Genomic DNA, 21,000 nt, shown 5'->3' on the forward strand with positions numbered 1-21,000 from the left:
GACAGATGTTTAAACAGAGCTTACAAGCATTTAAATTAAGCTTTAAAACAGTTTAATCATACTAACCATAATAATCAGGGGATTACATTTATTTTATTTTTTTATGAATATACTTTATTGTCAAATTGGCTTATATACAACACCCAGTGCTCATCCCAACAAGTGCTCTCCTCAATGCCCATCACCCATTTTCCGCTCTCCCCCACCCCCATCCACCCTCAGTTTGTTCTCTGTATTTAAGAGTCTCTTGTGGTTTGCCTGCCTCCCTCTCTGTAACTATTTTTTCCCCTTTCCTTCCCCCACGGTCTTCTGTTAGGTTTCTCAGATTCCACATATGAGTGAAAACATATGATATCTGTCCTTCTCTGACTTATTTCATTTAGCATAATACCCTCCAGTTCCATCCATGTTGCTGCAAATGGCATGATTTCATTCTTTCTCGTGGCCAAGTAGTATTCCATGGTATATATAAACCACATCTTTTTTTTTTTTTAACGTTTATTTATTTTTGAGACAGAGAGAGACAGAGCATGAACAGGGGAGGGGCAGAGAGAGAGGGAGACACAGAATCCGAAACAGGCTCCAGGCTCTGAGCAGTCAGCACAGAGCCTGACGCGGGGCTCGAACTCACGGACCGCGAGATCATGACCTGAGCCGAAGTCGGATGCCTAACCGACCGAGCCACCCAGGCGCCCCAAACCACATCTTCTGTATCCATTCATCAGTTGATGGACAATTAGGCTCTTTCCATAATTTGACTACTGTTGAAAGTGCTGCTATAAACGTTGGGGTACATGTGCCAATCAGAGAATTTTATATTAATCATCTGATTAGTATATATGTTGTTATAACATTTATTGAGCACTCCCTATGTCCAGGCACTGTTTTATATTATTGGATGTTCTCCATAAGACTGGAAGTGGCTACAATCATTGTCCCTATTTTAGAGATAAACTAAAATTTAGAGAGGAAAAATTGAGTGATCTGCCCAAGGTCACACAACTAACAAGTGCAGAACTGGGATTTGAACCTAAACAGTTGGATGTTGAAACTCACACTCGGAACCACTCATTGTAAAGAAGGGAAATGAGGAGGGAAGTGTGTAGAAATCTGGTGTCTGGTTGGCTCCGTTGGTTAAGCGTCTGACTTTGGCTCAGGTCATGATCTCACAGTTCTTGAGTTCGAGCCCCGCATCAGGCTCTGGGCTGACAGTTTGGAGGTCAGAGCCTGGAGCCTGCTTCAGATTCTGTGCCTCCCTCTCTCTCTGCCCCTGCCCTCCACCCACCCTTTCTCTCAGATAAATAAACTTTTAAATATTTATTTATTTTGAGAGAGAATGAGCCGGGAGAGGGGCAGGGAGAGAAGGAGAGAGAGAATCCCATGAACTGTGAAATCATGATCTGAGCTGAAGCCAAGAATTGGATGCTTAACCGACTGGAGCCACCCCAGTGCCCCTTAAAAAAAAAAAAAAAAAAATTGCTTTAAGAAATCTGAAATACTATTTTTTAAGATGCATATTAACTTTTTGCGGTATTTTTTCTAGGTTAAAATACTGTTTCTGTGATTTATATACCTGAATGTGAAGTACACAGTGCATGATAAACAGAGATCCTGGGCTGAGGGGGGGCACCTGGGTGGCTCAGTCATTTAAGCTTTCAACTCTGATCTCAGCTCAGGTCACGAGCTTGTGGTTTGTGGGATCGGGACTGCCAGAGATTCTCTCTCTCCCTCTCTCTCTTCCCCTCCCCTGTGCACGTGCTCTCTCTCTCTCTAAAAATAAACAAATAAACTTTAAAAACAAGAAGAGAGAGAGAGAGAGATCCCAGGGAATCCTAGAATGGAAACAGACACCAGCCCCAAGAACCAAAGCAATTAAGAGAAAAAGAGCCTTTTGTTTTTGAAAAATTACATATTCATATTAACGTAGGAAATATTCTCATTTAATTGCCTATAATATTAAACGAATAATACTGTTACTTACAGCGATCAATGAATAACATTTTATGCTTCCTGTTTTTAATTTTTTTTCTTTTAAATTAATTTGTTAAATCATACAAATGGATGTAATTGTTTGGATATTACCTTTTTTTCCAGAAACAAAACATCTATTACATTGAGCACAGTTTAGTGTTAAATGAATCGTTATGGTTTGGCTGAGTTTGGACCAAAGCCTCTACTCAAGATGTTAAATTTCCATGAATTTCCAGCGTTTTTAGTGTATTTAACTAACTGAAGGAATTTCAGCCTGAGAAGCCGGTTTGGTCCCAGTCACCCAGAGTGACCTCCATGTCCAGCACGTCACAGTCCTGTCTGACAGAACTTTCTGGGACTGTGGCAATTTGTGATTTGTATCGTCCAGTCTAGTAGCCATGTGGAAACACCAAGCATCCGAGTGTCACTAGTGCAACTGAGGAAGCGAACTTTATTATCTTTTCTTGTAAGTGATGGAAAAATAAATTTAAATGGGGCTGGTGGCTGCAGTATTGGGCAGGGCAAGAACTCTAAAGGAATCCCTCGCTAGCCAAGTGGTCGTCTGATTCACCGCCTTCTTTTTCTCTCTCTTGGGCAGCTTTCCTCAGCACGGCCCTTCCTTTGGCGTATGACCAAATCACAGATGGGAGACAAGATAAAGGAAAATAAAATAAAAATCCCGTCCCCTTTTCTATCACTGATGTCACATACATGTGAACCCCCTTTCCCTGAACTTCTGCATCAAAACGAATGCAAAGGGATTCTGCTCCTTTCTTCTTTGAGGGGACCCTTGGCCGCCTCCCTGTGAGTGAGCATGTGCTGTCATGTCGGGGACGGTGCCCTGGCCTCAGAAGTCCCTCTGAGCCAGGGCCCCCTCTGTGGGGCCATGTTCTGACTACCGCCCCAGCTCTACATGTAGCCACTGGTATTTCATTTCTGAAACCAGTTTTCATTTTGTATATCTTCCTGGAGAATGTCCGTTTCCTTGAAGGTTTTGGGAATCTTCGCGCCATCTCATGGAGCATTCTGTCCAGCTTTAAAAAAAAAAGAAAATCTCTTTCTTCTTAGTTATATTTTCTGTATTATGGCTCCGCATTTGTGTTTGTTCCTTGCTTTTTAAAATCAGACTTGCTCGTGATTTCTTGGATGTGTTTATTGATTCTACTGTCTTTTGAATCTATAATTTCTACTCTGATATTTTTATTGATTCCTTCCCCTTGCTTTCCCTGGGATTTGTTCATTGTTCTTTTTGGTATCTCCTAGAGGAAAAGTTGAGGCACACGGGCCTAGCTCGCTACATGCCACCTGGGACTTGGAGCCACCTTCAAGCGAAAGGAATTAAGTCAGACAGCCACCTTGAGGGACACTGGTCTAGCCATGAGACCAGCTATGCTCCATTACTGTAGAAGTTGGCTGGAGTGTATCTTGGTGGTAGCCAGAACCCTGCACCCCATAGGAAGAGCTGGGGCAGGGGACTTCTGCATTGTATAGTATCGGACATTTAGATGGGTTCTGACAGACACTTTCATTCCTGAGCCAGATCTTCCAATGATGGGGAGAGTTTCAATTTCCTGTAGTTTCAGTTGGCCAGATCACAGGTATGAGGAATAACAGAAAAGAAACTGTGGACAGAAATAGCTTCTCTGCTGCATCAGAAGGATTTTTTTCTGCATCGCTATCGTCCTCATTGCCAAGTTCATTGGAGCACTGTTTCCTTTTGCGTCGGCTGGTGTTCCAGTCTTCATCAGGACCAGCCAGCCTGGTACCTTCTGCTTTATTTAGCCAGCTGCCCAGACCAGCTGTGAGGGGGAGCCCTGGGACTGCCATTCTGCGTGCCAGCACCAAATCACTTTGCCAGCGTGACCTATAAGTCACCTGCCCACCTACTGCCCTCACACCCACACTCACCTGAGGCAGGCCCTGCCAGCAGGAGCTCAGGGTGCCAGTCTGATGTGCTAGATCTGGTTCAGTTACTGCGAAGCTGCACTTTCCCTTGCACGTGGTGATTTAGGTCCTTTGGCCTGTCCTTCACTTTGGCCTTTCCTTTATGATAGACCTGGTAGGATTTCCTGGAAATTTCTTGCTTGAGTCATGAACCTCTGGTTTCCAGAACTGGCATCGATCTTGCCTGCATTTTTATATTCCTTTGGTCATTTTAGTAGGAATTTGGCATCGGCCCATTCACATATGTTTTATTTGCAAAGTATTTAGTGAACATTTATACCGTCAGACAGTGTGCTTAGCTTTGGGGATGCAGTGGGGAGAAAAACCAACATAATCGCTGTCTCCATGGAGCTTATCGTTGGGGAGTAGAGGGAGCACATGAGAAGAAACAGCATGAATCAAGTAATCACACAAAGAAATGTAACTCAAAACTCGACAGGAGTGCCCTAGAACTTTTCCCAGGCGGCAAGGGCGGGGAAGTCCCCTGACTGCAGTGAATTTGAAAGGTGAGCAGGAGTTCTTTAGGGGAAAATGGGAGAGCCCTTCCTTGCAGGTCCTCTGGTGAGAAGGAGCAGTGTGGACAGAAGTGAGATCGTGGGACAGTCACAGATGCAGTTTGCCAAAATCGCCCGGCTACGGTGTGCAGACTGGGTCGGAGAGAAGCAAGAGTGCCTGGGTGCATCAACCTGCTAGGAGGCGGTTGCAGTCATCTGGGGTAAAGATGACAGCGACTTGGGTGCGGATGCTGGTGGTAGAGACGGGAAAGGCGAGAGAGTTAAAACCAGGTCAGCCTGAGGCCCGAATTCAGTGCCTGTGGGTTTCGGGATCCTAAGTTCAGAGGGAGCCAGATTCCTTCCAGCCATCAGATCATTGAACATGTTCTTCCTTTCTGCTTCTTGAACCTTTGAAGCAAGACAAGCAATAACCTTCTTGTTCTGATCTCAGCACAGGAAAGGGCATTATTGCCTGTGCCCGTCAGTGTCTGGAATATAGTGGTCGACATTCTGTATTATATGAGTGAATGAGTGAATCGGTGAATGACTCTCAGCTCTTCTCCCAAGCCTTTGAATTCTGGTTGTTACCAGCTCCAGCAAGGACTGTATCTACCAACCTCTAACTCAGGGGAGTGCTCATCCTCCTGTCTCTTTATACACCTGTGTCAGACGTAATTAATTGACTGCAGCTCTGTTTCCTCTCCAGATGCGACCTCAGAACACTTCTCCCAAAGCCCTTGAGGCAGCCTACACCAAGAACACTTGACTTGAAACCTGTTTGCTGTGGCCTAAATTTTAATATTTTAACAGACCATGAGTAGAAGCTCATAGGCAAAGGAGAAATTGACACTGAATCCTCTAGTTCCCCCTGTGAAAATGGCAGTGATGCCAGGAGAACTGCGTTCATCTTGCCCTTATACTTTAGGATTGGCCTCTCTAAACCAGGCAACAGCCTACCAGACCTCACTTTTGACATTCACTGCAGAGTACAGGGGTCCCCATGGCCACTCTCAGGTTCAATCATTTGCCAGAAGGAGACTCGCAGAGTCTAGGTAAGGCTGTTAAACTCGTTTCTGGTTTATTACAGCAAAAGGTTACAGATTAGGATCAGCCAAGGGAACAGGCACGCGGGACAGAATCCAGGAGGGTTCCATATGCAGCTTCCTGGTGTCCTCTCCCAGTGGGGTCACGGACAGCATTATCTTCTCCTGGCAAGGACGTGTGGCAGTACATGCACCAGGGAGGCTCACCTGAGCCTTGGTGTCCAGAGGTAGATCTCATACCGTGTAACCCAAAGCCCCCACCACAACTCATGTTCTTCTCCTGTATGGCTCAAAGTCCCAGGTAAATAGACACTCCTGCAGAACATTTCCAGGGCTCAGAGATCACCTCTCCGAAGCCGAGGCCAAAGGCCACACTTCTGTTGGGCAGGGTTAAGTTCTTTTTTTTTAATGTTTATTTTTTGAGAGAGAGAGTGTGTGCGCAACCGAGCAGGGGAGGGGCAGAGAGAGGGAGACAGATCCAAAGCAGGCTCCACGCTGTCAGCATAGAGCCCGATGCGGGGCTTGAACCCACGGACTGTGAGATCATGACCTGAGCCAAAGTCAGGCACTTAACCGACTGAGCCACCCAGGTGCCCCAGGCAGGGGTAAATTCTATACCACACAGTCTCTGTGGCTTATCTTCAGTTTACCGACCATGGAATAATCTGATGCCATAAATAGCTAAACATACATATAAAAATCCTTTCATTTATTTTTAGAAATGGTTTTGCAGGATAAAGAATAGGTTTAAAACCTGCGCCTTTTCGTGGACTTCCCATGGTGGACAGTTAGGTAAGGATAATGGGTTTCTGAAGTCTGTCTGCCTATGTTCACATCCCCAGGCCTACCACGTACTAACCAGTATGTGACTACAACTGGTTATTTTATTTACCTTTCTCTGCCTCAGTTTCCTCATTGGTAAATGAGAACAGTGATGGTACCCACCTGTTTTGCTGTTTTGAGAGTTAAATGAGACAATGCATGTGAAGGTCAGAAGAGTACAGGGCGTGGATAAACGCTCAATAAAAAATAGATACTGTTGGGGCGCCTGGGTGGCTCAGTCGGTTGAGTGTCCGACTTCGGCCCAGGTCATGATCTCGCGGTCTGTGAGTTTGAGCCCCGCGTCGGGCTCTGTGCTGACAGCTCAGAGCCTGGAGCCTGCTTCGGAGTCTGTGTCTCCCTCTCTCTCTGCCCCTCCCCCACTCATGCTCTGTCTCTCTCTCTGTCAAAAATATTTTAAAAAAAAAAAATAGATACTGTTATTTTTATAATTATCGTAGAAAAGATTTATAAGCCTTTTGCAAATCGTTGTCCTTGGGAAGTTTTCCCCTGATTTTCTTCCATTTCCACACCTTCATGTCTCTTAACATGAGCAAAACTACGAGCTAACAATCTTTCTTAAGAAATTGTGTATGTGTTTGACCAGGTGAGTCTTGAGTTAGGTAAGAAGTGTCCCCCACCCCTGCCAGGGCAAGCACTTTCTCATGAGTCTGGGAAATGGAAATTTTTGCCATATCTTTGCTACAAATTGTGGACAGATTTAAAAGTTAAAAAAAAAAAAAAAAAAAAAGACATGTCATTTTCCCAAGTTGCTACTGAGAAATCTAGGCGTTTTGGGAGAAAATAAATGAAATCTTGAATCAGTAATTTTAGGACTGACGCACCAACGCCCGATCTCACTCATGTCACCCTACCAGTGAGCTTCTTGAAGATGGCCTGTTTGCAAGCATCATGTTGCCAGAGCTCACACTGAGCCCGCCTGCCTGGGAAGGGGCTAATTGGCCTTGTGGAGACCGTTTAAAACTGAGGCACAAGAGCTTTCTGTGATGTTAGTAGAGCCTTGAGTTCATGCCAGCCATTAATTGTTTTTTAGGCTTTCCTGTGAAGACGGCCGAACTTGAGACTTGGCTTTCAGTTTTGCCATCTGTGAGCTGCACTTGTCCACATGTGATGTGTATTAAAGTTGTTTTTCCAGGGAGCATTACTTTAATATTTGTTCAGTTTTGGAATATGCCCACGTTTAGATTTTATTCAAATGTTCACGTTTAGATTTGATGCTCCTGTTTCCCTACTCTTGTGGGTTGTAGGGGGCAGGGAGTCCTCACTCTTCAGCTTCCTAAAGACTGTGGGGGCTGACTGTGTGAGGGCTTGGCTGGCAGAGCTTCAGAAAGACCGTTCTCTTCTAGGCTGGGCCCTCCAGCTCTCGTAGGATTTGGCTTACTTACAGGACGGACACAGACGGACAGAAGGGGCTTTCCACATGGTGACCCAGCTACCTAACTGAGAGCTCTCTTGTCTCCTAGCTTATTTCTAGTGACGCCGATGGAGCCATCCAAAGGGCTGGAAGATTCAGAGTGGAAAATGGCTCTTCAGATGAGGTAAGGAAGCCCCGTCCCCCTGTATTGTCACTAAGCACGTGATTATAGCCCCAGGAGCTAAGCCATGGCTGTAGCACCTGCGATACAGCAGTGAGGCGTTTGTGAGGCTCGTTACCACAGAACACTTGCCTCAGTGCAGCCTAGGAAGAGCTAAATGGAGCTCTTTAGAGCTTCACTTGAAGCAGACGTGAAGGGAAAATGCCATTATTCTTTGTATGAACGGTGCTGGTAATAGGGTGATGCAGACCCTTTAAAAGATCTTTAATAGGGCCACCTGGGTGGCTCAGTCGGTTGAGCGTCTGACTTCAGCTCAGGTCATGATCTCATGGTTCACGAATTGGAGCCCTGCTTCAGATCCTGTGTGTCCCCCCTCGCTGCCCCTCTCTCGTTTGCGCTCTCTCAAAAATAAACATTAAAAAAAAAAAAAAAAAAGGTCTATAATAAAGCCAGGGAGACATAAAGGTAGTCTGCCAGCAGTGGAACCGAAGAAGAATTCACAGCCATGACACCTTTTGTGTTTGGCCCCAGAATCCCAGCTCTTCCCCTTGGCCAAGCTAGTCGGCTTGGCTGTGCCACGTGAGCAACACAGGGCTCGGGAGAGAGAGGCAAGAGTTACTGCAATTACCACATGTTGTCTTTATTCCAAGAAGACGCCAGGGCAGGGTGTCTGTCCACCGTCCCTGGGCCCAAGCCCTCTTTCTGGGGTCTCCTGGTCTTCCTTGCTGCTGGCCGCAGGGATGCACCTTCCTGATCTTTCTTCAGACTTCCACTGCCCACTACTCTTTGAGGTCTGCCTCCCAGAACTACACACAGAGTCTGGTGTAATCTCCCATTTTCCTTCTCTGCTCCCTCTCTGAGAGGCCGTCAGAGTGCTTTAGCAGCCCCTAGCCCAGCTTTGGAGTCAGACAAGCCTGGGTTCAAGTTATACCTCCCCTACCTTCTAGCAGTATGTCCCTGAGCAAGTGACCCAGCCCTTCCGAGCCTCGGTTTCTTCATCTATAAAATGTAAGTGTCTCAGGATTATTGAAAAGAATAAGTGAGCCAAGCTGATAAAGCTGTTGGAACTGTGCCCGCCATCTAGTATGCATTCAATAAGTGGTAGCTGTAAGAGTGATCGTGGTTGTGGTTGTGGTTGTTAACACGATCGCCGCTGTCTTGCCAGCCTTGCTTTCCTGACCACCTCCTTAATCAGATTCTTGGTGAAAGGCTGTGGATTTAACTTGAAAGGCCACGGCATTCGGGAGATTCTCTCTCATGTCAGCTGTGGCCTTAACTTCACATACCCAGACATGGTATCCTCGCCATTGCTCCGTGAGGCATGAGGAGGCCATCCCGTCTTAGGCCAGACCTCTGAATAGGCGCCCACTTAACTCCTTTTCCAAAATGATGTCAACTGACCCACGCAGAGGAAGGAACTCCCGAGGGAATTTGCTTCTGAAGCTTGGAAACAGCCCTCCCCAAATGGCCCAGCTCCGGAAATAAGACAGTCTTATTACCGCAGACTTGGGCAGCCAACTGTGTCCCAGGAGCTAAGCCAGAAGCAGAAACACTTAAGTCTTCATTTTCCAGTGCTCACAAAGCTAGCAGCCACCGTGCTGAGTTTCTAGTTGGAAAACCTAAGTACCCAGAGACCCCAGAGGTTTTTGTGCCTCAAGACATCCTCGTGCTACCAAAAGTTTTGCAGAACGTTAGCCCAGCCTCGAACGAGCAAGCTGTACTGGACTTTCCCCACCCCACGTAAGCACCACTCTGCCCCCTGCCGGAACCGACGTCTAGAGGAAATCCACACTTCCAAAGACAGACATAAATGTGGTCCTAGGCTCCCAAAACGCTCCGCACCTGGCTGAGTCCTCTGGCCACGCCTCTGGACCGGAGGGATTAGAAATCGCCTCCGGAGGCTCTGGAGTCAGACCGCCTGGGTTCAAATGGTGAGTCCACAACTCACCAGCAGCGTGACTGTGGGCAGTTCACTTAACATCTTTGGAACCATTTGGTGGAGTTACTGATTTCACAAATCACTGTGGTCTGTTGTGTTCAAAACACAGTCCTGTCTCAGATTGCTTCTCTGGGAAATATGATATCAGGGCTCAAACACTGTTTTCAGTTTTGTTTCTACCTGAACCACTGAGCATGAGCCCTGAGTTGGAGCGCTGCGCCTGTGTTTTGTATTGATGGTCTTTAGTTAAAAGCCTCCGGCCAGTGTAATGTACACTCTGATAAAAGATCTTAGTGCCACATGAGACTGGGGGCAAAAAAAAAAGCTGGCTTGCTCTAAGTTAGTTAAAGCCGTCAGTGCACTAGAAGGGACGATATATGGAGCTTGCTTAAAATTTTTCAAACACACAAAGAAACAAATTGCAAAGTAATTTCATTATTGGGCTGTTTCTCCTTTTATTGAATTTTAAGAGCTGTTTATACCATACGGATCCTAGACCTTTATCAGATACGTGATTCGCAAAAATCCTCCCCCATTCCGCAGACTGTTTTCACTTTGTTGACTGTGTTTTTTGAAGCGCAGAAGTTTTTAAATTTAATGTCTCGTCCATCTATTTTTTTCTTTTTGTTGCTCGTGCTTTTCGTATCATTTCAAAGAAACATTGTCTAGTTCAAGGTGGCTCAGTCACTTCCTTTTTTCTTTAAGTTTTTATTTGTTTATCTTGTGGGAGAAAGAGCGCGAGAGCGTGAGCAGGGGAGGGGCAGACAAAGAGGGGGAGACTGAGAATCCCAAACAGGCTCCATGCTGTCAGCACCCAGAGCCCGACTCAGGGCTTGATCTCATGAACCGTGAGATCATGGCCTGACCCGAAATCTAGATTCGGACCCTTAACCAACTGAGCCACCCAGGCGCCCCGGCTCAGTCACTTCTTAGACTTACCGTTCCGTTGAAGATAATGTCGAATTTGCCTTGATTTCTTTACACATCATCAGTACACTGATTTTACCATCTGTGACGGAGAACTGCAGTATGTGAAGCCGGCCTGTGCTCGTGGTGTGGTAGTATCCTGTGTTTCTCTGTGCGCGCAGCCGCCTAGTGATGTGCCGGTGTTGTTCTAGAAAATGAATTTTCAGGACTAATAGGAGACCTAGGCTGAGCTGCCTTTTGGTAGGCAATGTTACCTTGTGATTCAAAATAAGAAATATATATTTGGTCTTTGGCCCACTTCCTGACGCAGAGCTGCCCAAACGCTTGAGTGTCCTAAGTGAGAGGGTGATAAAGGTATCTTTTGTCACATTAATGAAGTGACTATAGGAAAGCCCCTAGGGATGGGGGCCTGGCTACTAGAGAAATTTCCCACCCACTTGCAGCGGGTAGAGCTTTTCATCCCACCCCTGACTCCCAATCTCCAAGGAGAAGAGAAGTGCTGAAGACTGAGTTCAGTTGCCAACGGCCAATGATTTAATCAATCCCAGTTCAATCGGTGATTTAATCGATCAATGAAGTCTCCATAAAAACCCAAAGGACGGGGTTCAGAGAGCTTCTGGGTGGGGAACACGGGAGATGTGGGGAGAGTGGCAGGCCCAGAGGGCATCCCCATACCTCATCCTATGAGTCTTTTCTGTCTGGCTGTTCCTGAGTTACATCCTTTTATAATAAATCTAGTTAGTAGTTAAGCCAACAATCTAGTGAGTAAAATGTTTCTCTTGAGTCCTGTTAGCCGCTCTAGCAAATTAATCAAACACAGGAGGGGGTCATTGGAACCTCCAATCTGTAGCCAGTTGGTCAGAAGGACAAATGACAACCTGGTCTTGAGATAGACATCTGTGGCAGAAGGAAGGCGGTCTGGTAGGACGGAGCCCTTCACCTGTGGGATCTGAGGCTGTCTCCAGGGAGATGGTGTCAGAATGGAGTGGGGTTTCAGAACACCCAGCTGGTGTCGGAGAAATGCTTGGTGATGGGGGAAAAAACAAATTTGAGCCGATGTCAGAATAGGAGTGAGGGTTTGCATTTTCTTTTGCCAGACACCGTAAACTAAATTCCCAGCTTCAGACTTTCCAAACCACCCCAGTGATACAGAACGGAGCTGAAAGTTTACGTGAAGCCTGGCTTGTGGACACAACATCTCAGAGGCGCTCCCCGCCTGGCTCTGCTCCGCACTGTGGCAACCTGCCCTCTAGTCTTTGGGGTAGAGGGGTCTCTTCTGATTCACGTTTTCCTTCAATGTGTAACCCTTTGGGTCCCTAGCATCATGTGGGCTGGGTCTCCTATTAGACTTCCCTGCTTCAGCAGGTCTGGGGTTTTGATTCTTCGCCCCAAGTTTAGTTTTGCTAGGATTGACATGTATCCTCAAGCTAAAAAGATATCCATGGTCCTCTTACCTCTCTGGCTTCCCTCTTGCCTGTTTGGGCTGGTAATTCCTGACTATCTTACGGGCACTCCAGGGCTTTTAAGGAGATGTTTTTCATATTTTTCTAGTAGTTTTAGTTTTTTCAGTGGGAGCATGGGCTGAATGACCTAGCCCATCATTACCCAAAACCCAAGCTGTATCAGGAGTGCCTTTCATGCAGCATGTCAAGTCATTCCACCTTCATTCTTTGGATCATTTCTCGGTGCCGGACAGCCAGTGCACTGGCCACTCAGGAGTGAGACTGCGGACGTCCCTGCCCTGGTGGCCTCTTAGACTGGCAGGGGGAGCAGTCAAAACAGCAAGTAGCACAGACACAATAAGAGGATAGCAAATTTTGGTAAGTACCGTGGGGAAAACATTGAGGGGGCTTGGTGCAAAGTAAGAGGAAAAGCCCTACCCAGATAGGATGGGTCCCAGGGATGTCACAGTGAGGCCGAGCAGTGTTTCTGAGACCACTGATGGTAAAGGACCCACTTTTTTATTTCCAATCGCTCGTAGAACTCAGTGTGGCCCTCCTATGCGCGACCAGTATACAGCACCCCGTTGCTATAACTCCCCACCAAATTTTCTAACACCCAGATAGGTCTGGATTCTATTTAAAGAAACGAATCCACTGAACATGACTTCGGTGTCACAGGAACCTCAAGTTGCTCGTAAATGTTCCTAGATGCTTGCTCTCCATGGCTGTACACTTGGCCCTGGACTGATAAGAAGTTTGCAGATCAGCACCCATCCGTCAACTATTCCTTCCTGCCTTAGAGTTCCTCTAGGCCAGGCCCGCACCCTGCGTGAGTCATGAGTCCCTGCAGCAACTTCACCACAGGGAGCTCATCGGCCCCTGCTTGAATACACCTGCTAGAAAGGGAAACTTGCTTCCTCCTCCATCAGTTGTTTTCTGCTGGACACCAGCTGAGTGTCCTACAATTCAGTTCAATTCTGACGCTACCCAGAGTTAGCGCCACAAGACTGCCCTCACTTCAGACACCAGGTGCAAGTATCAGGTCCCCGGTCACCCACACTTCTGTCCCACTTGGCTGCAAAGTCGGAGGTTCTCACAACCCCCCGCCCCCCAGGTCCAATAATTTAGTAAAACGACTCAGAATTTCAGAAAGCACTTTACTTACTATCACCAGTTTATTACGAAGGGTGCGACTTAGGAGCCTCCAAATGGGAGAGATGCACCGGGCACGGACCTTCCATGCTCCTGCCGGGAGGACCATCCTCCCAGCACCTTGGAAGATCCCCGGACCCCATCACGAAGGGGTTCCAGCACGTAAGCGTAATGATCAAATCGTTGGGCCAATGATTAAGTCATTCTGCAGCCCCTCCCCTCCCACAGGCTTCACCTTGGGGCTGAAAGCTACAAGCTTCTGATCAAGGCTTGGTCTTTTCCAACAGCCAGGCCCATCCTACAGCTCTGCAGACACCCAGCAAGTGTCACCTCCTTACCACAAAAGAAACTCCTGCTCCCCTCGTCGCTCAGGAAATTCCAAGGGTTCTTTTTATGGGATGGTATTGATCATCTGTATTTTCCACTCAGCATTTCTGTTTACATTTTCTGTAGCCCACAGTGTACGGCTTAGCCCTCTTCAGCATGATAGGCCCTCCAGCATTCCAGGACATCTGCTGCTTTTCTCCTAAGACGTGGACTCCGTTCCACTTATCGCCAGCCTCACTGCTGCTCCTTGGCCACCGGAGAGGTTGTTTAGTGTCAAGTTGAGGTGCTCAGAACTGATTTCGGGGCTCCGGGTGCACCCCCCACAGCCACAGGGTGGAGCACACTCGTCCCTTTCTGTCCTTTGCACTCTCTCTTTGTCTGAAGCCTCATTAAGAACCTTCCATATGCTACCCCTCACCTCAGTCTTTCTCACGTGTGCTCTTACTAGGCTGTGAGGTGGCGTCATGGTATGTGTAGTGTGTAGACCGTTTTGGGAGTCAAGCAAACTTGGGTTCCCGCCTCAGCTCTATCACTCGCCAGTTTACGACCCAACTTCTCTGAGACTCGGTTTCCTGGTGGGTAAAACGAGCACCAATCCCTGCTTTGCAGCACCTGGCCTTCCCTGTCCTGTACTCATGCAGTTTGGACTTGTCCCCAAGTAGGGTTTTGCATTGTCCATACTGAATTTCATCTCATCAGCGTGTCTCATAACTGCTTATTGTCAAGAGGTTTTTTTGACATCTTGATTCTGTCACCTGTCCTATTAGCTAACGCCCTGAGAAGCTTTAAAATACCTTCCAGTGTGCTGCTTCTGCCATCTGCGTGCTCGTTCAGATTATTAATTAAAATGAGTGTGACCCCTGGGTGGATCACTGGAGACCTCCCTTACGGCTCACTTGTATATATCAATTAGTATATTGTGGAACAGAGGGGCAGTCTTTGAGCTTTTCATGAATCTCCCTTCCCTCACGTGGGAGGATTCTCTTACACACTGTTGGGGTATATGTAAACAAGTACAGTCTTTTGGGAGGGCAATTAGCAATAATCAAAAATGTGTATACCATTTGGCCAGCAGTGCTGCTAGGAGGTGTATTATAGCATTATTTAAAATAGAAAAAAAAAAAAAAAACACCTGGAAACAACTTCCATTTCCATCAGTAGAGGAATAATTACATAAATTATGATACATTTATACAGTGTAATGCTTAGTAGCTGTTAGAAAGAATGAAGCTTTGGTGCATACCATAGCAAAATGTTCGCGATAGGATTAGTCCTAAAAGCAAGTTCCGGAATGATTCGTTTATCATCCCATTTCCTTAAAAGCAAACCAAAAAGAAAGATAAGTATGTCTGTCAATATGCAAGAGAGTCTCCAAAAGGACACAGAAGAATTTAACAGCGATTACCTCTGGAGAAGGGAAGCGGCAGGTCAGGAAAGAAGTCGGGAAACCTAAACTTTCCACGTCAAGACCTTTTTATGCTGTTTGCATATGTTGCACATCTCTACTCAACAGTAGTGTTTAATTTTTTTAAAAATCCATATAGTCAAAAAGAACAAGGTCGATCTGAATGTACCGGCATAGAAATATTTCTAAGATATTTTCTTTAGTGGAAAGAAAATAAGCCTCAGTGTAATAGCTACGCGACCATCCCATTTATGAAAGGAAATTGTGTGTATGTGCATATACGTGTGTGTTATGAATGTATGTGTATATATGCACGTGGATGCGGACGTGTGACGTGTGCACGTACGTACATGGTAAACACACCTTTATGAATGCGTACAAAGGTCTGGGACTATCCACACCAACCTGGTAGAGTGGTTATTAGAGGGAAAGGCTGTGTACCAGGGCGTGGAAGATGGGGAAGAGAAAGGGATGTTAATTTATGCGTGGTTTCAGTTTTTTCAACCAGCTTACATTTCCATTTGCAATTCCAAAGATTTTAGTGTATTTTTTTTTAAAGACCATATTCTTTACTGCCAGTGTTCCCTCTGCAACTTAAACCTAGAAACTGAAATAAATGCATTCACTCACTAACTGAACTTCACTCTGGAAAAAAAAACCATGAAAACCCCCAGGCATTATATAAAACGAGGGGTCTCGTCTGTAGCCCATGTTGTGTGGCTTTCCTGCTTCAAGTCAACCATGAGCAAATAGATAAAATGAGGGTGTTATATGTGGATTCTGATTACATTCTCCTCAAAATATCCTGGCCAGATTTCATTCAGTTTCTCTCCTTCTCATCCCACAAGTATAAACGAGGTGAAGAAAAGACCATGAAGGTCAGCAAAGAGGTTTTGTGCGCCTTGGAATTCAATGCAGGGATGACTCAGGATTTCTTAGTCTCAGGACTCATTTAACACTGTTGGCATGTTCAGGCACACCTGTTGCGTAGAAGAATTTGAGTTTATTTATTACTCTTCATAATGCCTTTTAGCAGACCTTTATCTCGAAGGGCATAACATAGTAAGAGCCTGGGTGGCTCAGTAGGTTGAGTGTCCAACTCTCGATATTGGCTAGGGTCATGATCTCCCAGTCATGGGATCGAGCCCCACTTAGGGCTCTGTGGTGAGTGTGGAGCCTGCTTGGGATTCTCTCTCTCCCTCTACCCCTCCCCCATGAACATGCGCACTCTCTCTCTCAAAATAAACATCTAACCAATAAATTAATTCAATAAACAAACAAACAAACAATGGCCTAAGTGTGGGCATCTGCAGTGTTAAGCTTTAGTTATCTGGCAATTGAGCCCATTAGAATATTTCCTCTGGGGGCGCCTGCGTGGCTCAGTCGGCTGAGCGTCCGACTTCAGCTCAGGTCATGATCTCGTGGTTTGTGAGTTCAAGCCCCGTGTCGGGCTCCGTGCCGACGGCTCAGAGCCTGGAGCCTGCTGCTTCAGATTCCGTGTTTCCCTCTCTGTCTGCCCCTCCCCTGCTCACGCTCTGTCCCTCCCTCTCTCACAAAAATAAACAAACATGAAAAAAATTTTTTTAATAAAAATTAAAAAAAGAATATTTCCTCTGAACTTGCTTGTTGACGTTAAATAAAGTGTTCCTGGTGTCATTGTCACCTTAAATGTTGCAAACAAAGTTTCTGTATCTCTGAAATCCTCTGTGCAGTAGGTCATCCTTAAAAGAGTTAGGGTTTGTTGCGGTATTAAAGCCACAGTTAGGCACTTCCGCACCCACTCCAGAACTGCTAACACGAAAATGACATGCTAAGAGCTGGTCAGAAGATGTGGAGAAGCTAGAACTCTCCCCGTCTTACCAGTAGTGTAAATTGGCACATCCCCTTTGGAAGTTTGGCAACATATACTAAAACTGAACGTTTGTCTCCCCTGATCCCCGGATGTATACCTAACAGCAGTGAGCGCTTATGTCCAGCAAAAGACAGACACAAGAATGTTGATGGGACTTTATTCTTAATGACCCCAAATTGGAAACAGTCCGTATGTCCATCAACTGAATGGTGAATACATACGCTGTGGCGTTCGTATGGGGGACTGCTACATGGCAACAGGAGAGAATGAACTGTTCCTACATCCCCGACCTGGATGAATGTCATAGACTCGATGCTGAAGAACAGAGCCTGACGCAAACAAATACACATGATCTGATTTCATTTCTGTGAGGTTCAAGAGCAAGTAAAATGAATTGTGGTGACAGAAGTCAGGAGAATGGTTACCTTTCAGAGTATGATTGGGTATTGAGTGGGGAAAGTGAGTGAAGGAGCCTTCTGGGGTACTGACAATATTTTCTGTCTTGATCCAGGGAATGGTCACACAAGGGCATATACATATTTTAAATATCATTTATGATTCACTCAAGATTTGTGCCCTTTATACTGTCCACTTCTGTTACTTACCATCAGAAATCGGAACTCATTTTTAGTGTCGTTCTGGGGTCTTTGGACAGAGGTGCTTCTTTGTTTTGTTTCTTTGCTTAGTATCCTTTCTTTTGTCAGTTCTTGTGTGTATTCTTGTCTTTACGCCTCATCATATGTGATTTTTAACAAGGGACAGGAAGTGTCTTGCCCTGCGAGACTCACAACTTTTTTGGTGTTGGGTTCTCCTCCCCCAATTTTAGTTAAGGATTCAGTGAAGTCAAAAGTAGGTAACTTTTTTTTTAATTCTTTTAATGTTTGTTTATTCTTGAGAGAGGGAGAGAGACAGAGACAGAGACAGAGACAGTGCACGAGCAGGGAAGGGGCAGAGAGAGGGAGACACAGAAGCCCAAGCAGGCTCCAGGCTCTGAGCTGTCAGCACAGAGCCCCATGCAGGGCTCGAACCCACAAACCATGAGATCATGACCTGAGTGAAGTCGGACTCTCAAGTGACTGAGCCACCCAGGCATCCTAAGTAGGTAACTTTTTGATCATTTAAAAAAAAAAAAAAAGCCCTCATAGGGGCACCTGGGTGGCTCAGTCAGTTGAGCGTCCACCTTCAGCTTGGGTCATGGCCTCGCAGTTCATGGGTTCACTGCTGTCAGCGAGGAACCGCTACAGATCCGCTGTCTCCGTCTCTCTCTGCCCCTCCCCTGCATGTGCACCCACATGCACTCTCTCTCTCTCGAAAATAAACATTAAAAAAAAAAAAAACCCTCATGATTGGCACTTGTTACGCAATAGAGATACAGTCCATGCCACTGGCCAGAGTCCCGTCTGTCACTCTGAGATTCCCTTCCAAGGGGCTGTATGTTGTCTTTTGTTATTCCATTCTGCAGCGGCCAGTGTTCAGACCTCTGGGAGGGGAGAAGACAGACTCGGGGCTTTAGAAGATCTGGAGTTTGGGGGTCATTTTCTATGTCCATTAACCCCCTTGGCAGTCTGTGAGGCCTGCAGGCCCCTTCTCAGAATATTTTTGGACGCGTAAAACAAAACACATGAGATCACAAAGGAAAACAGTTGTGCTGAAGTACTTCTAGGAATGATTTTTTTAAACCTAATATATGAGGCAGTAATATATGTGGTTTTTTATCAATACGTTAAATAACGAGGCCAGCAGCAGGTCTTGCAACTACCGTAATTTTGAACCATGAAAATTGCAAACAGTATTCAAGATGTCTGCCGTTCCTGTAATGAGTTCTAAAAATATCTGTGACCTTTTTTTTTTTTTTTTTGCATACATTTGTAATTGAAAGAAACACTACGTTTTCATTAGAAGGTAGGGAAAGAAAGATTTTTGTTTGTTTCACCCAAGTTCACGGCCTTCCCTGGATTCTTTGAGAACCCCTGGCATAGAGCATTGCTTCTCAAGATTCAGTGTTCCTCAGAATCACCTGGGATGCTTGTGAAATTGCAAATTCCAGGGCCCCGCCCACAGAGATCCTGAGGAGGAGGTAGAATGGGCCCACGGGTGACATTTAACAAATCTAGAAGCACAGAGCTAAGATCTGGGCGCTGTGCCGTGCAAGTCTGAGAAGCTCAAGAGGCCTAATTGGCCTGCCTCCCTCAGAGTCTCCCCTCCAGGCTCTGCTGATGGTGTCCAAGGCCTTGGGACAGTGGCACCCACCACAGTGGCATCTGACTGGCTAAGGCCAGCTGCCTTAGCTGGACCCCACCTGTGTCTGGTCAGCTGATGCCTGAGGCTGGCTGGTGGACCCCAGAGTCAGACCACAGCTGCATGCTGCCCAGAGGCATCGTGGACTGTGGACTGGCACTGCCGGTGGTTGATTATTATAAAGTGAACACTGTTGACGATGAATCATCCAGACATTCTACCGGGAACAAAATCCAATTATGGCTCTTCTTGAGTCACACCAAAAGGTCAAGACTGAGAGGCAACAACATCTTGAACAGGTGATCAACACTAACATCACCAATGAGGAACAGCCATCTATCTGTTCTGGAAATAGGACAAGCTGAGGACAGGCTCCGCTTATGTAGCATTCTGACCAGCTATGCGTAACCCGAACCTCATTGTGGGGAAGCATCAGACAAACCCAGAAGGATTAATTCTTGCTTTTTTATAAAGAATTGGGGAGGTTGTGCTGTATTGTTGAAAAAAATGTCAGTGTGGTAAAAGACAGAGTCTCTGGAAATGTTCCAGATGAAGGGAGTCTGAAGAGACACAACAACTACATCACCCTGAACTCAAGAGGGAAAATGCTTTAAATGACATTTTTGAGTCAATTGACAAAATTGGAATACAGATGGTAGACGAAAGCATTGTATCAATGTTAAATTTACAAAAGTTGGTGAAGTTATAGTGTGGTTATGTAAGAAGATAGCTCTATTCTTGGGAAGTACACACTGAAGCATTAGGGATAAAGCATTAGCATAAAGGGATATTTATGCATCTTAGCCTTAAATGTTCAGAAAAAAATTTGTGTGTGTGTATGTGTGTGTGTGTGTGGGGAGAGAGTAGTGAACAAATGAATAAATGGGATAAAATATTAACAGCTAAATCTGATTAAGGGTATAGACATGTCCTTTGCAGTCTTATTCTTGCAACATTTATGTAAGCTCAAAATTATTGCCAAATTAAAAAAAATGTGTGTGTGTATATATATATAAATACTTATAAGTAAATATATATATTAAGTATATATATTTATATATAAATGTCAATTAGTAGCTGATTTTTTTAATTCAAGAAAATTCAATAAAAGCACAGTAATGCTAAGCATTAACCTCCTTTTTTACTCCTTGAGTAAAAGGGCAAAACATAAAAAAGAACCCAGACAGGGCGCCTGGGTGGCGCAGTCGGTTAAGCGTCCGACTTCAGCCAGGTCATGATCTCACGGTCCGTGAGTTCGAGCCCCGCGTCAGGCTCTGGGCTGATGGCTCAGAGCCTGGAGCCTGTTTCCGATTCTGTGTCTCCCTCTCTCTCTGCCCCTCCCCTGTTCATGCTCTGTCTCTCTCTGTCCCAAAAATAAATGTTCAAAAAAAAAATTAAAAAAAAAAAAAAAAGAACCCACACAATGACATAATGGTTAAAATTTTTAAAAAGAAAAAAAAAAAAACTTCCCAAATGGGCACTGACTGCGGTTTCAGCTCCACTGCCTATGAACTCCACAACCTTAGGCAGCATAGCTGAAGTCTCCAGGCCTCAATTTCTGCGTCTGAAAGTAGGAGATAAAATAAAATCGATGTCATAAAGTTGGCGGAGATGCTATGGAGATAATGCACAGAAAGTGCTTGGCCTGGTCCTTGGCCCTTAAAGCTCTCTCAATGAGTGTCAGTGTTTCCAGAGCATGAGCAAGACAAAGAGAGTCCTAATTCACTTTATAGAGTAATATAACCCCAGGACACCTGGGTGGCTCAGTTGGTTGAGCATCTGACCTTGGCTCAGGTCATGATCTCACAGCTTGTGGGTTCGAGCCCCGCGTCGGGCTCTGTGCTGAGAGCTCTGAGCCTGGAGCCTGCTTCGGATTCTGTGTCTCCATCTC

At 45.7% G+C, this 21,000-nt stretch overlaps 1 protein-coding gene across 3 annotated transcripts in view; it reads left to right on the forward strand.

The window, feature by feature from the left end:
• GARNL3 (GTPase activating Rap/RanGAP domain like 3) overlaps positions 1-21,000 on the forward strand; it is a 149,559-nt gene that overhangs the window by 58,202 nt on the left and 70,357 nt on the right. For all 3 annotated transcript variants that reach the window (XM_040482368.1, XM_040482369.1, XM_040482370.1), the window contains one exon: positions 7,756-7,830. In XM_040482368.1, the coding sequence (XP_040338302.1) occupies positions 7,756-7,830 (75 nt within the window). The remainder of the gene's footprint in view (positions 1-7,755; positions 7,831-21,000) is intronic.

This window comes from Herpailurus yagouaroundi, unplaced genomic scaffold (genome assembly GCF_014898765.1).
Source record: "Herpailurus yagouaroundi ecotype Mexico unplaced genomic scaffold, PumYag 160, whole genome shotgun sequence".
Taxonomy (NCBI): Eukaryota; Metazoa; Chordata; class Mammalia; order Carnivora; family Felidae; genus Herpailurus; species Herpailurus yagouaroundi.